Source organism: Falco rusticolus, chromosome 5 (assembly GCF_015220075.1).
Source record: "Falco rusticolus isolate bFalRus1 chromosome 5, bFalRus1.pri, whole genome shotgun sequence".
Taxonomy (NCBI): domain Eukaryota; kingdom Metazoa; phylum Chordata; class Aves; order Falconiformes; family Falconidae; genus Falco; species Falco rusticolus.
In genome coordinates, this window is record NC_051191.1 from 11,700,765 (window position 1) to 11,718,494 (window position 17,730).

At 37.7% G+C, this 17,730-nt stretch overlaps 1 protein-coding gene across 1 annotated transcript in view; it reads right to left on the reverse strand.

The window, feature by feature from the left end:
• CFTR (CF transmembrane conductance regulator) overlaps positions 1-17,730 on the reverse strand; it is a 91,777-nt gene that overhangs the window by 35,550 nt on the left and 38,497 nt on the right. Inside the window, exons 12-17 of the mRNA XM_037389854.1 lie at positions 10,668-10,762; positions 7,939-8,025; positions 6,337-7,069; positions 5,088-5,216; positions 2,123-2,160; positions 669-922 (exon numbers count right to left, since the gene is read on the reverse strand). Coding sequence (XP_037245751.1) covers positions 669-922; positions 2,123-2,160; positions 5,088-5,216; positions 6,337-7,069; positions 7,939-8,025; positions 10,668-10,762 — 1,336 coding nt within the window. The remainder of the gene's footprint in view (positions 1-668; positions 923-2,122; positions 2,161-5,087; positions 5,217-6,336; positions 7,070-7,938; positions 8,026-10,667; positions 10,763-17,730) is intronic.

Below are 17,730 nucleotides of genomic sequence, written 5' to 3' on the forward strand. Positions count from 1 at the left end.
AGTTTGTACACCAGTTTCTTACCTTCTGAGCAGAATTACTGTATTAATCACTAGGTAAGAACAGAATTAAATTCTAATGGGAAAATGAGGGAGAAACCCTACATTGTATTGTCATTTACCAGTGCCTCCTGTAATCTAGGGTATTGGAAGTGAGTTTCGTGAACAGCAGGAGATGGAACTTGTTGCACCAGTTATGTAAGGAACTCTACACGGACTCCAGAGCCAAATTTGAATACACATACCATTATTCACACTAACTGATGTTTTATGCCATTTTAGTGGGACTGCTCATGAAATAAAGTACTACTTATCACCCACACCTGACTCCCTGGCACTTACCACACAGCTTACTATATCATTTCCATTGCAGTTTTAGAGTCTATTCATTAGAAGTTATTCTAGTTCTATTACCTTGAACAGTTAACTGTTAATTTTCTCCAACTTACAAGGTGTTATTTTTAGAATCAGAATTGACAACTGAAATATGTCCCATTGAAAGTGCAGTCAAGGTTAATTGAAAGATTCACAAATGACTTTGTGTGCCAAACCTTTAACATTCGGCTTGATTGAAAATGTAAATGGAAGGCAACAGTATCCTTTAACAGAATGAAAATTGTTTAATTGAAATGAAACCCATACGTGAGTCAATCAGTTCCCATCTCAGTTACCTGCTTTCCAGGAGTTGAATGTTGACATAGGTGCATGAAGAACTGCATGCACCATCTTTTGATGAAGAGTTTTAGACACTGTTATAAGCGTATGCACAAGGGGCAAACCCCTGAAGATTCCCATAGCAAGCAGGGTATCTGCCACTCCCACGTAGATATAAATGATGTAGTAGCTGCTAGTGTCAGTGACAATCACAGGAGGTTTATCAGAAGTACTGTTTGCTGATTGTGTTGCATTTGCTTTCAAAGCTGTCCTGTGTGATGGAAATCCAAAACAAATGTATTACTGGAAATGGCTTTTTTTTCTCTACTAAACAACTAGTACTGCAATGTTCATTTGTTTTCAATCTATGTTAATAATTATATGTATTTCCAGTCACTCTAAAAATATTTTCTTGTTTGTATGAAATATAAATTTTGAACTACCCTATGTTCTACTAAGGCAAAGTTACTCTGTGTGTGTGTGTGTTCAGGGTTCAAGGCTTATTCATCTCCTCAGACACCTTCGGTGATTCAGGCACCTACCAGCATTTGTAGTGGTTTCTGAAATTACTGTAGTTGTGCAATGAAGGCGTTTTACCAAGATGGAAATTAAGTTATTGGTATATAATTACAATGCCTCCAACAGTTTTCTCCAAACTACTATGAAAATGTACCGCTTTGGTAGTGTCTTGCAAACCTACTGCCTGTTTAATCACTGACAAAACCAGCCTAATCAAGGAAAATGCAACCACTTCTTTTAACCAGCAAAAAATAGTTTAAGCGTTGAAAAAAAGTGAATTATTACAGAAGTAAAATGCTTTAGGTGTACTATAAAAATCAAAGGCTTTAGTGACCTACTGCAAGGGGACATCAACAGAAATCCCTCCTGCTTCAGATCAGAACCTAAGTCACCGTATGCTTTCTGTACTCAAACATACAGACTTAGCACTGCTGGACAAAACCAAGGATCAAAAGCATTAACCCAGGACAAGCCACACCGCTGCTCAGTATGTTTTAATCTTCATCTGTCTGACCCTGTAACTTCTGGAAATATTTTATAGGTGAACAGAGAAAAAAAAAATTAATGTACAAATGGAGTCTTAAAGAAACTGCTCCCTTAAAATGTTCCTAAGCAAATGTCTTACCTGGCACTTCTGAAAGACAGCAGTGAACCAGTGTATTCAGAGTTATCAAGTCCACACATCTCTGGAGTGAGCTGACCCAGGAAATGTCTTGCGTGTGTTATGTGCTCAGTAACAAGGCACAAAGCATTCGATTGTAAACACTTAAAGAAGTACCAGCTTAAGATACCACCCACCTGAGGTATTTAGATCATTCCATCTACGAACCATTTTATTTAATATAAACGAGTGCCTACCCATATGAAACTGTGGCACATTTTATTAATTATTTATAGCACAAACCAATATAAAGAGAGTCCAATTTCTCAATAAATGATCACCACTACTTACTTTTTAAGAAACCATAACCCAGCAAGAGAAGCAGCTACCTGTGTCCAAAGAAAACAGAGTCAATTTTTTTTGTCTTGTCACATTATGAACTTTTTCTTACTTACCTTCTTTCACTGACTTTGTGTTTTTAGAGAGAGCATTATAAATGGATGGAAGCCAAACCTTCCTGAAGCAAAAACCTTGTCATAGCTGCTCCTCTTTCCACAGAAACCATTTAGTGCATCCCACCAGGAAAGCTACATTTAGACTTGTATTACAATCACGCTCTCAAGTGCCTAAATATTCTTTTATTGTTTTTTACCGTGCTATTAACAAAGGCTTGCTAATGCATTCCTAATTACAAAGAACAGTCACTGTATGCTTTAACATATTTTAAGTTTTGAAGATTAATACTTCTTGATGGCCCTAAAAGAGTAAATCTCTTGATATCTTAAAAGGTAGCTATTCAAATATGAATGTCAAACCTTTCACATTGTTATATTTGCATTGTTGTTCTTACTAGCTGATATCTACATTTGATATATCTATTTGCCTGATATTGCTTGGCTGCTAGTTTTACTAAATTCTCCACATAATTTACTTTTATAATTTTAAAATGTGGAATTAAACCCTTTTTATTGTGAGATGCTTCACTGCTCAGTGGCAGCTTACTCTCTAACACATTATCTTGTCTGTCCAGTGAGACACTGGAGAACTTCATGTAGTCCACCACATTTCAGTCTGCTCTATTTCTGCCTATGACCTTTCTTCTAAGGGTTGGAAAATAGTTTCTACAGTGCTCTTCCCATATATTTTTATGGCACTGGTACAGGAATGTATTGCAATAATACATTTTTGTTAATATTTGTTAATAATTGCATAATTAAACCACTAACTTTTGCAGGTCTTAGAGTAAATAGCTCAAGATCGATCATGGTGACCTGAATGTAAGCCTTTGTAAGGATCGGGTTTCTTTCACACTAATACTTTTACATCTCCCAACAGAATTCTGTTCTCATCTTGACTCCTCACAACAGAGAAATTTTTAAGCTGTGAAGATGAGGGTAAACAATATTGTGAGAGAATAACATCACAAAGCTTTTCTATGTGTTTCCATTCATAACTGCTCTTCTTGCAGTTCAGCAACCCTAGTCCCTGGATATTACATCTAGGAAACACAGTTTTCAGCCACTTCAGCAAGCCACACACACACACACTCTCTCTCTCTCTCATAAATCTACGAAAAATGTAAAACTAATGCCCTATTTATGGTGATCCATGTGGACTCACCTTGGAACCTACAATACTAAACAATCCATTCAACATCTAAAATAGTAGCTCTAGCAACAGTTCCACGGAGCTCTGAAGGGTATCAAAATTCCACTTTCAATTTACTTGTCACTGCTGTTTCAGTTCAGCACTTGGATGTTCAGCACTAGCCTCTCTTCATTGTCTAAGGTTAGAAGGGTACAACCTGTCAGCACAGGCAACATAACCACTTAGCATGGGATTTCATCTCATGTACAGAGGTTTGTTAAAGGTTAGATGGTCTGTGCTATGACTGAATGTCTTCCAGCCCATTCATTTATCAATAGGCTTTTACTTCAGCAATAGTCACACTGGAAAGTTTAATTTAGACGGATACATTTTTTGTCATAAGATTTGTACTTCAATGAGAAGATGAGGTTTTTGAATTATTTTAAAAGGTTTTAGCCTAATTTCAAAGCAAAAATTTGTAATCAAGATCAGAAAATTACACTGAATATATGGGGATAAATCTGAGACACCTCAAAGTTAAAATTTCCTTTTCCCTTAGAACTCACATTCAGTTTTGCTGTTGTAGGTTTCCACAGCCATTTTCCAATAACATGAAAAGAAAACTTACATGGTAAGAACAACTACTCATCTAAATATTGTCCTGCTTCTGGAGGTGGTTTAAAAATTTGGAATCTCAAACTAGATCTAAGCTCCAGGCTTTAGTCCTGGTCTAAGCTCCAGCCTTTATTCCTGGTCCGAAAGAACTAATTTAAATCACCCGCAACATAACATTAATGTAAATTCAGGATACCATCAATCAAATCCTTCTCCAGGTTTGATGGTGTTTGAATGCCACCACAGAACCGCTAAAAACCTTTCACTGACACAATCAGCCTGAAACTAGTCCTATATTCCTAATGGATTCTTCTCTTCTTTAAGTTTATGTTGAAAAATGCGAAAAATTGGTACCATATTTTATAAGTTGGCATATGAATACAGTCTCATTAATCTCCCAGTCTTCTCTCCAAAATGTGTTCCAGCCCTCAGAAAAACACTTGATTTAAGATACTAATTGTAAAAGAGGACACTATGAGATTTTGTATATATGCTAAAAGTCTTCCCTAAGTTAAGGGACAAAACAAAAAGCAGGCAATTTCTGTTACAAGAAATTCAGCACTTTTCCGACAGTTTTCCACTATACTTGGAAAAAGTCTTCTCTACACACTGCAGGAACACCCCATCCATCTTTAAATGCCATCACAGGCGTTCAGCTCTTTGCCTTACAACTCTTCCTTCACTAGGAGCAAAGCTACTAAAAAATTTTTGAATTAATGTTTGTGGCTTACAAAAAAAAATAAATCTAGTAATTATTGTTGTTAAACCCTCAAGACTCTGCAAAGATATCTTTCCATGGAAGATTCTTCACCTGTGAAGAAGAGACCAGGACAGGCAACTTTTCTTATTTATGGTACCACACAGCAGAAAATAATCAAGATAATATGAGAAGGTGGGTCTGCTGCTGCCGTGCACTAATCACCATCTTTGGTGCGAAATGCTCCTCTAAACAGTAGAAAAGTCACTGCAATATCATTTAACAGCAGTTGCCAATAAACAGTACATATATGATCTAGTGTCTTGATGCTTTATCCATTTATCCCTTTACCACAAAGAACATGGTTTGAACAAACATCATTTGTAGTAACACGCCATCAAGCACAGATTTTCTCACCTCAACTAAGAAGACAGTCACACACAAAATTAGAACAAAAATCAAGTTTTTGTGGATGGTAACGTATCTGAAATAGGTATTCCATGTGGTAACAGTACCCATGCTTTCAGCATCGTCCGTGAAGCATTCCTGTCAAAGAATTGATAAGACTGATAAGAATGACAATAGTATCTTTATACGAGAATTTCTGACACATGAATGCTGTCATTCGTTCTGTTAACTCCAAATAATTGAACTGCAGCATTCAAATTGGCTGATAATGGCTGGAGAGGAAGATACTGACTGGTGGAGTCATCTTTGATACAACAACACAGTTTAGAGATTATTTGAAATTTTCAGACAACACTGAAAGAAAGAGCCAAAGTTTGTCCAGCACTACCAGAAGCCCAGAAGAAATGGTGAATCGATAACTATTTTCTTTCAATGCAGATTATTACTGTGCTTTCAGAGTAAATTTGTAAATACTCTGAGGGGTTTATTTTTTGCTGGGATCAATAAAGCAAAGAAAAAATGGGCAGTGCTTCAGCAAATTATGACTAAATATTTTTGTAGACTTTTTTCCATCTAGGAAACTATTTCAGCAAATTTTCCTGTCCTGTGAAAATCAGCTGTCAGTTTGAAAATGAAAGTATTTCATTATGACCAGTTGATAGTTATGAGAAAAAGGGAATTTTGGTCCAGTTCTTGGTACAAAAATCAACCTTAATTGCATGATTTCCAGCGCATCCATAAAAACAGAGTAAAATCCTGCTTACTACTCTGTTCATTATCTGTATCAGAATATAAGAGCTAAGTGATCTGACAAATTTGTCAAATTGTATTACATTTATTTTAAAAATTGTGCTAGTACTTCAAAGGTATTTTATTTTTCCAAGAACCTTAACATTTCAAATGTCAATTTTTCAGAAAAGTTTTAAAACAATGTTTTTCTATGTTCTGTTTTCAAATTTCATTTTAGCATATGTAATCTTAAAGGTAGATTAAAGTGCAGGAGATTAAAATTTTTTATTGAAATCCTTTACAGATAGCATTCAAAAACTATAAAAAAATCAAGGAAAATAATTTTTTGAGGATTTCAATTATTTCGAGATATTTGAGTTAAAAAAAATATGACAGATATTCCAAAAAGATACTCCACAGAGGAATACTGCATTATGAATGACATAGTCAAGTAGAAAAATATCTAAGGAGTATACTGCACTAAACTATCACCATATCAAAACCAAGATGAATGTAAATCAACACACACCTTCAAATCCTCTTCATTGATTTCATCAGTTATGTCCAAGACACTGTCTCGAGACAAGCGTCTGGTGTAGATATCTATCTCAGAAGTCAGGTTTGTCTGAGGCACCATAGACATTTTCCGAAATGTTGTACTTCCCTTTTTAGAAAAGTTTGGTCCATAGTTCGCAGAGGTGCCTGTCATCAGATTTAACACGGATTGCCTCCTCCGACCTTGCAGCATATGGTCAGTGTTCAGCATGTTACTCCGAAGCAGACCTACATCTCCCTGTTCCAAGTCAGGTACCAGTGAAAGCCTCCTTTCTGGTGGGTCATTGTAGCCATCTTCTATCCCACTGACCTGCATCCCGTTCTTCTGCACTACTGAGAACTTCCTACTTGCATTAAGAGGATTAATAATTATGGAGTTCTTCCTTTTGTCATTAAAATCTGATGTTTGTTTAAAAGATTGCTTTTTTATTTCATTTCGTGATCCCATGCCTTCTCCTTCAATGGAAAATCGTCGGAGAGTCTCAGTTAGAATTGAATTTCTTCTCTCTGCACTGAACTGATCAAAAGAATCAAATCCCATCAGCTCTGAGCTGAAGTCTGGCCGTTGGCCCTGAAGTTCAGAAAATGTTCCATAGAAATAGCAGCTCCCCTCGTGTAAAATTAATATTTTGTCAGCAATCTTTAAATGTTCCAGTTTTGAAGTAACCAAGATCCTAGTTTTATTTGCCATCAACTTGCACACACAGCTGTAAAAGATGGAAGTGTTAAAAATTAGATATTTTTTTTCATGATGAAATGTTCTTCTCTCTTTCACTTTCAATTTATTTGCTTTTACCTGCCCCACTCCCAGAATGAGCAGTCTTAGATGCTCCTCAGACTACAAAAGAAGTGGTAAGACTGAGATGTGTACAGAGCGATAATCACAGGAACCAAAAAAAGGGGGAAAATTTAATCATTTTCAGGTCAATCCAAAAAGCGCTGTTCAACATGAAAATGAAGTATTTCTTTTCATCTTAGGGCTACTTAGACCTTTTGCTACCAAACTTAAAAGTATTAGCTCAATTTCAAAGCTTCCAGCTTTTGGCGGCGCGGATGGCAACATGTGCCCTTACTGTTTTGAGCTACAGCACCAGGACAAGCCAAAAGTCTCTGGCCAATGTGTTGCCAGTCTCTCGGTTAGTAGGCACTTTCAGGAAACCAGTCTTCCAGTAGATCACAAAAACAAGACAAAATATAGCTCTTTGTAAAAATTTATACTTACAATAGCAGGTAAGTTTGTTGTTTTTTTTTTTTAAATGAAAACCTTTCTGGTACACAGACATACCAGATATAAAGCCACGCACTCTGGGAGTAATAGATTATAGCAAGCTCAATATGTTGAGATGGAAGAGTGAGCAGTAATGCTCACACCTTGCCCAGGCTTGTTCCCAGCACAGTACGCTGCCCGCTGCTAACACAAAATACTCAGTCACAAGAATCCCTAAAAATAAACATCCCCAAAGGTGTAATTCTGATCACTTCAGTATTTTTGTACTGGTATTAAATTCCTGTTCTTGGTTTTACTTTGTGCTGCTTTGTGGGATTCTTAAATACAGTCTATCAAAACATACAGTACCTTTCAAATATCTCTTTTTCTGTAAAAATGTCTAAATGTCCAAAAGGAGAATCCAAGAGATACAAATCAGCATCTTTGTACACTGCTCTGAACAGAGAAAATGGAAATGACATTAAATTTCACAAGCCTTATAAAATTTCATAAATATAATTTTAAAAGAATGCCTTTACAGTTTTGTAAAAACTTGTAATTGATAAGACTTTTCTACAACATCAACAAGGAGATGGAGTTCAATGTTAAATGTGCGTACAAGACCCCTTTCAATAAAGCCTTTCCTTGCTGCAGGTCACGTTACAAAGTAACTTGGGTTTGCATTGATTTCTGTGCAATCCAAGGAACCTATACAGCGGCCTTTTACATAGGTTACACTAAAAGGTCTGTTTATGGCCTGAATCTAATGGTCCCCATCACTGTACAAGGATCACTTACATGAGAATTTAGTACCTACTGTAACATCTACAGGTGCCTGTGGGAATATTACATATATGAAAATAAGCGTGTAAAAAGACTTAGGTCTCAGCACTTTAGTTTTAAAAGTACTTGGAAATAACTTACAAGCAAGGACAAGTGTATTAGTGAGCCATAATCTTGCAAACATTATCTGAAATCGGGCTGTACAATATTTCAAGTTCAGGACATGAAAAACTGTTTGGAACGTTTGGACCCTAAGCTGTATGTGCCTGGACTTGGCTCACTAAGACCTAAACCTGTGGTTAAGAGGCTTTTTAAAAAAAAAACAGTTTCAACAGAAGTTCAAAAAGACTCCTTGCCTTCCTCTGCGAGTATGAAAATCATGATATAATATGAATCAGGGTACAATTAGTAAAAAAAAAAAAAATCTGGACAGTGGCATTTTGGTACTTTCTAAAAGTACTCTAAAAGTGAGTTTTGAAATCATTATGTGAAAATATTTAACCACCAAGAGAAAAATCCCTCAATAATAACATGTTATGTTAATAAACCAAGCAACTTTATTGAAAAATCCTCTGTCACAAAGGACCTCACTGACCATACATTACGATGTAGTGGCTGCACAACAACAAAAAGTTCATACTGTTCTTGGCACTTTCTTCAGCAAAGTTTTCGGTTTTCTCCTGAAATAATGGTAGCACTTGAATTATTGCTATAATTTGTATGTTGGATTTAGTAGCTATACATGACTGGCTTTAGGGTACGAGGCCAGTGAGCTAACAAACCCAAGGAATGCACTCTTTTTTTCCCTTGGTCCTTTCCTTCCCCCAGCTACAGCTACAGGCACTGACAGTGCTCTGTAAGAAAGACAAACCAGGTGATCTCCTGCTTCTCATGATGGCTGGTTGATGGCACTGCCAGCAGGGATTCTCATTTCACGTGACTTTGCACAGAGTACACCAGATACATGTATGCAGCCAGTCCAAAAAAATAACGCCCAGGATATTGCCAGTGCAGATGGGTGCAACCTGGGGCTGTAAATCCTACATTTTCTCCTCCAGCTTTCTCAAAGCTGCATCTGCAACCCACACCTCAACACCTGCACACCTTGCCACATACTGAGCTTAGACTGGAGTCCAAATGAAATGTAAAGCAGATACAGCCACTGCCTTTAGGACATTTAATTGTTTTAAAAATAATATAGCTGACAATAAATATATCAATTGTATGACGCTCCAGTAAATGAGCTGTGACCATCTGAAAAGTGACAGACATGATTATCCACAGAATCTGGGAAATACTTCACGCAAATATTGCATTTTAAATGAAAATTAAGTGGGTTTTGTTGGTTGGGTTTTTTTGCTCTGCAAGCTTTGCCTGATCCTCCCCTCTGCTCTTACCTTACCACATAAACAAGCATCCATATGTCTTTTCCCTCTCCCAAATCTGCTAGAAAGATCCACACTGAAAGCCTCTCTATTTTAATGAACCTATTTTTAGGCTCACACAGACATGCCCATCTTTCTTGGGATGCCAGTGTGGATCACTATAATGTGATTTTACTTCTACCCAGCACTTCCGAGCACGGGAACCAGCAAAATTTTCACTTGGCACAGAAATAAATTAGGCCATTTACACATCAGAGCTGTCATTACTGGATTTCTGATGATAGGTGATTCCGCTGAAACACATAGCTAATTTGTAAGACAAACACCTATGTTATTGTTCTGTAGACCTTCAGAATTACTTACTAACATTGGAAGGTCAAACAGGCAGGGCCAGACCATTATTCATGGGTACTGACTAGCCATTGCTTTCCCCTTTTTCTTTTTACAAGAGAAAAAGACCAAAACTATTAGCAACATTTTTTGAAACATGGCACTTTTTTTTCATTTGTCACCTGCAGACAGGGAGTATGTCATTAATCAATATAAAAACTGCTTTGTAGAAATGTCATAGCAGGGAAAGATCCTGGAATATTTCTTATTTGTATCTTTGTATGGGTTTCTTTGGTACTTAGAAAGCTACACTTAAAGATCAAAACCTCCAAACCACACCACGGAGGGAAAGATTCATCTTCAGGTCAGCCATAGCATGTATCTGACATCAAACTTTTAAAATTCAATAAATAAATATGCAGGTGTATAACAAACAATTGCATACCAAAACTCAGTTTTCTGATAGCAAAATGAAGTTCCTGATACACCTGGAGGATATTTATTTAGTAGGACTTGGTCCACATGTATTTAAATGCTTAGTCATAATACTTCCCTTATACATGAAACAGTACACTAGTTTGGTATACTTGCTGCTCTCACCTTGCTAGTGAGATCCTTGCTCGCTGGCCTCCACTCAGAATGATTCCACCTTCGCCCAGCACTGTGTAGTCTTTGTCTGGGAACTTGGAAATGTCCTGTTAAAAAAAAAATAAGAATCAGACATGTATTTTCCATATCCAAGAAACTCAAGCTACAGACTGGATGGAAGCACATTGTACAACAGTGTACAGACAGGTTAGACAGAGGTTGTAAAAAAAAAAAAAACCAAACAAAAGAAGTCCCACAGAGGTTTATTTCTTTCATTTGTTCATGTAATCAGAAATGGTGATAAAAGAAAATATATCATTTATCACAGGTAGCAATCACGAGCTGCAAGACCTCAAGAACAAATATTTGTCTTAATTGTTAGATCTCTATAAAAGCAAGGAATATACCTTTATATGATATCAATCCAAGACATTAACTGTTCCAGCTTTCTGTCAAGTAACAACGATAAATGCACTTGCCACTGAAGTTAGGGAGAGCAAGAAGCAAACTCTGGATCTGAGCTCTTCAAAACCCAGAGAAATTCATACTTCACCCAGGTTCATTAAAAAAGGCTTGCACAAAATTCCTAGCCAGGAATGCCAAGAATGCTCAAGGTTTGCAAAAGGTCTGGGAGCCAAGTTCCACTGCTTGGACTGGAAGTTACAACTTATGACTATATTAAAAATGAATCTTCAGCCAATGATGAAAACAGAAAATACCGTTTCACTCTCACGTGAGACAGAGGAGGACATCCTTGTACCCCCCCCACTGGCAGAGGTGGCCAGAAATGTTCTTGAGAGAAGTATTTAGCACCGAAACCGACAATCCATGCAAACCACAATTATTCATTGAAGGGGAGACAGGGAGAACGGCTTCTGTGCCTGAAGGCTGTCTAGTTTTTCTACTTTTACAGTTGCTCTAACAAAAAATACTAATTCTGCTTTCAAGCCTTACCTTGGCCTATGTCCTTAAGCCAGTACAGTGACACCACTATCACTATGGTGATGGTAGTTCCAGGGGCATTTTCCCCGAATCGGGCTGGATGACCTCCCTGTGTCCCAGAATGCCTAGGTTGCCAGCGCGTATGACTCCAGGGCAATTTGCCCCGCATGGAGCTCAAAGCCCCAAGTATCCCTGAAGGCCCGAGCGTCCCAGAAGCTGCCAGCACCTTCGTTCCCTGCTTGGCAGCACAGGACTGCCCCTCTCGCTGCCTGTGCACACCCTCCAGCTCCCAAGGCAGGGATCCTCCACAGCCAAGGAAGCTGACTGAGGCATCTGGTACCAGACAAAATCAGGTCCGGTGCTCTCATGCTTTACAAAGATTTTTCTTTTAGTGCAACTTCTGGGGGAAAAGAAGTGGCACGCAACATTCCTCAGAAAGTGAGCTTCAGGGAGCAGGCTTTAGGCAGCAAGGTAGAGGTAGCTTCCGGAAGAAGTAGCCTGTTTTGGGGTCTCTCTTCCCCCAGGTAGGTGAGGGGCAAGCAGGAACTCAGCTGTCTGCATGCACTCTGGAGCATCCACAGAAATCCTGTGGCTTCTGGGAAAAAGACTAGAAGACGTGTAAAGCACTTCCAGGGCAATACAATACCACCTGGAATTCTAAGTTGAGCTCCTTTCTAGAAGTTCAAATTGCATACAAAGTCAGATATAATCCAATTTTGATCACCCTGCTGTAATTTTGACAGATAATCACACTCTGTTGGGCAGTCTTTTGGCATTCCAAGTCTCTGAGGTTTTGCAGAATAAAAAAAAAAATAAATAAATAAAAATCCTTCCAGAGAAATGTTTCCTTCTTCCTCCCCTGTAAATTGCTCTGACCTCAGGAACAGATTGAACAATGCTGTTCAGCCCTGGATCAGTGACAGATGAAAGGTCCAGCCACTGAAGGACTAGAAATTGACTGCCTGGTCTGTCAGGAAATGGGAGATTCTCCCAACTTTTTAATTTGATAATAGCATTTGCTTCCTGACTTAGAGGATTCTGACCTTAAAATCAAGATGCTCTTACGTATGGAAAATCTATTGCAGATGATTTTAAAATTCTTCTCATGTTAACTAGTTATTTCCCTCTTGTAACAGGAGAGCCACACAAGCAAAATCTCAGTACTAACATAACAGCTCGGGTATTTGCAGAAAGAGGGATGTGAAAAACAGTGACGGCAACATTTTTAAAGGAAGATTTTCTGAATGTGACAGAATTGTCTTCCTACAGGTCATGAAATATTTAGAGAGAACATGTGAAATTCTGGCATAAAAGCTTTTCTGGCATTTATTTGACATGACCTGCTCAGATCACCTGTGGTTTCACTATGCATGTGGAGTCATGTTATTCATCTGTAACTTTGACATTCACCCAGTATCTTCACCTGAACACTGGGATTTGGTGGCTAATTATCTAGATATCTAAGTGATTTCAACTGTTTCCCATTTCTACCAGTACTGCTGCCTGTAATGGTGCTGGTGCCATTGCTGTTTCCCGATTCTACTTCTTCCAAAAAAGCCCAGGGAAAGAACCGGACACAGCCTGTCTTCTGCAAACTGGGTAAAATCCTAGCCCTAACAAAATTAATTCCAAGGTTCCCGCTGTTTTAAGTGGTGGTGGGATTTCATCAGATACATTTCTTTGCAGGTGTGTCAACATGGAATTTTAATCAGACTTTTAACGAGTTCCCCTTCTGCTCTCTTCTACCCTTCACCTTAGGATAATATATGGCATGGAACATACAAAGAACTTTTCAGGCTGTAATTATAATAATTAAAAAATGTTTAGTAATTTCTTTCAAAGGCGTAAACAGAGTGATGAAGTCCAATAGACACACAATGCTATTTGTTGGAACATGCATTACCTATTGTAAAAAAGTACTAGGGCTGGTCCAAATACATCCTTGCTGTCATTTTATGCAGGAAGTGAAATCAAGCCAGGGACAAACCTAATGTAATGATGCTGAACAGCACAAAACCCAGCATATTAACGAAGTAGCCAGCAGATTTTCTTTAAGATTTCTAAATGCTTAAATTGGGAAACCTTTTGGTAACTACTCAGAGAAGAAACCTCCCGCAGTTCCCACAGACATTAATTACTTTCATGGGCACTCCTAATATCAGGAGCTAACAAATCTCAAGTTGCACACCTAAGGAGAAGGCAATCCTTTTATCCGTTTGCATTTTTGCAGTGTAAATGTAGTATTCATCTACCTCAGCAGCAAAGGGATGACCTTCATAATACCTTTGGGCTTGATAAGGAAGAATATAGCCAAGACAGTTTAAGTTAACACCTCTTTTCAGAGAGAATAGGAAATACGGTCTCATTATAAAAAAAAAAGGAAATCTCAGAACAGACTTCACACTTCAAGTCTTTTCTGTAGAGAATGTTTGTTATCAAAATAATTTCATAAGTCATTAGCAACAATTCAAATAATAAAGCACGACAGAAAAAAAAAGTCTCTAAGCACCATGCCCATTGGCAAATAGTTGCTTTATATATCCAAGGCTATTCAAACTACTGAAGCAGTTCTAACGACAGAATATACATATTTCACTTATGGAGCCCATCTTTCTTCCTTAAATATGCCCTTAATTATTTGGCTTTCAATCTTCCCTCTTCTGTGTTCCCTTCAAAAGATAAAACAGTCGTGAAACTGATGGAACAGAGCAGCGTTCTTGACTGCCTCCATCTAAACTTCACTAATGCTTTCTTCTACTCCTGTTTTTACTATGGTTCCAGTTTCTTTACCATCTCCATCCCCTTCCTTTTCTTCATTGGCATTAACATTTACCATGTTTATTTTCACAGTTTCCAGAAAATCCCCCCATTCACACTGCTGCCTCCTTCTCACCCACCAAAATTCTCCCTTCTCCATTTCCTTCTTTCTCCCTGTGTTTTAGAAAAGCTGCCTCTGAATACACTTTGCAATTCCCTTTCTGCAGTATGGGCTATTTGCAATAAATTACAAGAAAAATACTGAAACCTATGTTGTATAAAATGTGAAATAAAGCTGAACACAAGTTAAGCAGAAGCAGCACCAAGGGTTTCAAGCAGGAGCTGCAATACTGTTCCACCCTGTTTGGTAATTTTGCTCTTTAGTTATAAGAGAAAAATTTACTGTTACCTCCATTCTCACTAACATGATTATTTGTGTACATCCAAGCAATCATATTCAATTCTTCTATACCAACAAGGCAGAAATGGAACTGAAACAAACATTCAGAATTTAATTTAGTGATTACTAAAAATCTTTAGATAATGAAATGTCATTTTGCAGAAAGCATAACTTTGAATTTGGCCTGATTTTCAGTAAAGAAATCACCTTGGAAGTAAGACAGATATGAACTAAACTGCAAAATTTGAAGTTTTAAAGTTTTGAAAACAAGTTCTGTGTTTCAGGCTCATACCTACTAGTGAACATTCATGTTATTTTTTAAAAGATGAAGAATTTTCAGTAACTTTTTATATCTTGGCTTGTTGATAACCAACTTGAACATACCTGAGCCCTCATTTTCCCAGGCCAGAAGCTAGAAAACCAGATCTCTTTAAAATATTTCAAACCAGAAATTACTGTTTAAATTTTTATTTTATTTAGGTAACTCTCCTCTCTCTCCCTGTGATTCCTATGCCTATGAAACTGAGGCTTTCGTTAGATTTCAGTTGAACCATTTATGAAGGATACATGATCCAAAAGCATAAGCTTTGTTTTCACAAGAGTTTGTGACCTTGAGCAGACTGTCAGGTTCACCCAAAACTCACATGAATGCTGGCAAAACACACTTTCTCTATGGTGAAACACTCCTATGGTGGAAGAGATTTTTGAAACATGAAGTAGTTGGTATGCCGCATGTGGGTAGGTTAAACACAGGGTGAGGGAATTAAGTACGATTCCAGAAGTGACACAGAAGATAGGACAACATCCAAGGTAATCAGTCCAGAGCCCTGTACCTAAGACAGGCAGTGGGGTGGGAAGAGTTCTCTTGACTGAAACAGGTTTTTAGCTAAATGATATCAACACAGAACATAGCAGAGGGGCTCTGTTAAACATACTGATCACTGATAAACTTCTTGAAGTCAGTGCATTTGGGAGTTATTTTTTTTTCTCTAATCAAGATGCTCCCCTGCTGTAAAGAAACTGTGCTAGCCTGTTTACTTTCAGTTTCCCCAGGGAGCTCACGATGTCAACATCTTCACAGCTGACCTGCCCATGATTTTGGGCCACAAACAAGAATTTCAGTGAATCTCAGTTAAAGGAGTTGGCTCACACTAGCACAAGGTGGAAAAAAGTATAAAGGTAGCCAACTTCTGGGCTGTAATGCAATGCAATGGTTGTAGTGGGAAATGCAATGGCTGTAGTGGGAAATTTTATATATTATGTGGACTTGCTGCCTGAAAGAGGCACTTATACTATTTTAGCTGTTTACATTAGGATGAGACGAACTTCACCTTGACATGCCTGTTGCTCTCTCCAGCTATGAAGACAGGCTAAGTAACTTGCTTTCACGTAGTTTACACTGTAGACATGAATCTGATTAGGTAACCCAGCCACTTTTTAATATCCTCTCTGTTCCAGACTTGAACCCTTATTGTTCCTCTCTTCCACATGCTTTGTAATCTGGCAATATCCCTTGTGAAAACCAGGCACAAAATTAGGGCACAAAATATTTCACTCACCAACAAAATAACCTCTCAACTCCTACTGATTTAGTTATCTGCCAAAAAAAACCCACCCCAAACCAATGAACAAAAACAAACAAAAAGGAAAACAAAACCCAAATCACCACAGAAAAAAAAGAAGCTGGAGCAGTACAGTGGGATGCAAGGATATGTTTCTGTTTCAGGGAATCCCTGACGTTGAAGTGAACTCATCACCCAGGGATGGATGCCATTCTTTGCAAGGAGACATCAAACACGCAGGAACACAAACCAGGGTTTGGCATATTCACTGTCTCTTTCTTTAGTTATCCTTTCTATAATTTAAATTCTTAGATGAAAATTAATCTCCTGCACTCCCTGTAAAACCAGCTCAAAAAACACACAGGATCTGGCCACAGATTTATTTAGTACTATTACATGGTTCGATTTCGCATGGAAAGACTTGCTCTATTTGCATGCCTTGTTAAACATTACATTCGTGAGCAGCTGGTGGCTCTCAAATCAGAACATGTGTTTACTTTAAGAGTGGTAATCTCTTAAAGGTAGTTTGCCATTATGTGTTTATGGCCTCTTAGGTAACTATTGAAGGATCAAATGAACTAACTAGGTGGAAAAATATCTTACATTGCAAAAAAGGTAAAAATGGAAGTTATGGAAGTATAGTTTACAAAACTTATGAATTACTGCACCCCTTCAGATGGGATACAATGCTTGTTTATTTTTTTACAAGAATAACTATCATGGGCCCACTTCTGCTGTCTTTACTGGAGGAATGCATTCTCTTAGGATGATTTTGTTCGATGTTAATAACATTCAGAAACAAGGGTTCCTGTTTCACCTGTCCAAAAGTTTTACTTTAACTTAGCAAGTGCTAAAAACAAACAAGAATCCCACACCCTGTGTATAGTAGGCTATTAATACTGACTTTTCAACCTAAAAATCTGAAAATCAAGCCACATTTCTTCCCCATTTTCCATGACATCAGTTATAAGGATTTTTCAAACCCAATTGGCTGCTACTACAAATTCCCATTTATATTCATGTTATCCATACCATGATATTAAAACCACCTTCAATCTCCAGGGAAGTTACACTTGTGGAATTACTTCAAATTTAGTAGGAAGTTTCCATAGACATATAAACTCATCTAGTTTACATCTCCCAGTAGCTTTTGTTATTGAGCAATGAGAGAAAAAATAATTACGCAAGATCATTTCTCAGTGTTAAATTTCTTCATCTTTGGTCCTTTATTTGAAGTGCCAGGCAAAAGTTCCCCTTCTCTTGCTAATTGATCTTTATCATGAATGCGATGAAAAGTACTTGATCAAAAGGGTAAAACACCTTGTCAAAAAAAGAGAAAAAAGGTAGTATAAACTGAGGCAGCACCATTTCATCTTACCTTACTTTTCAAGTACCTTGAAGCTTGCCTTTGGGG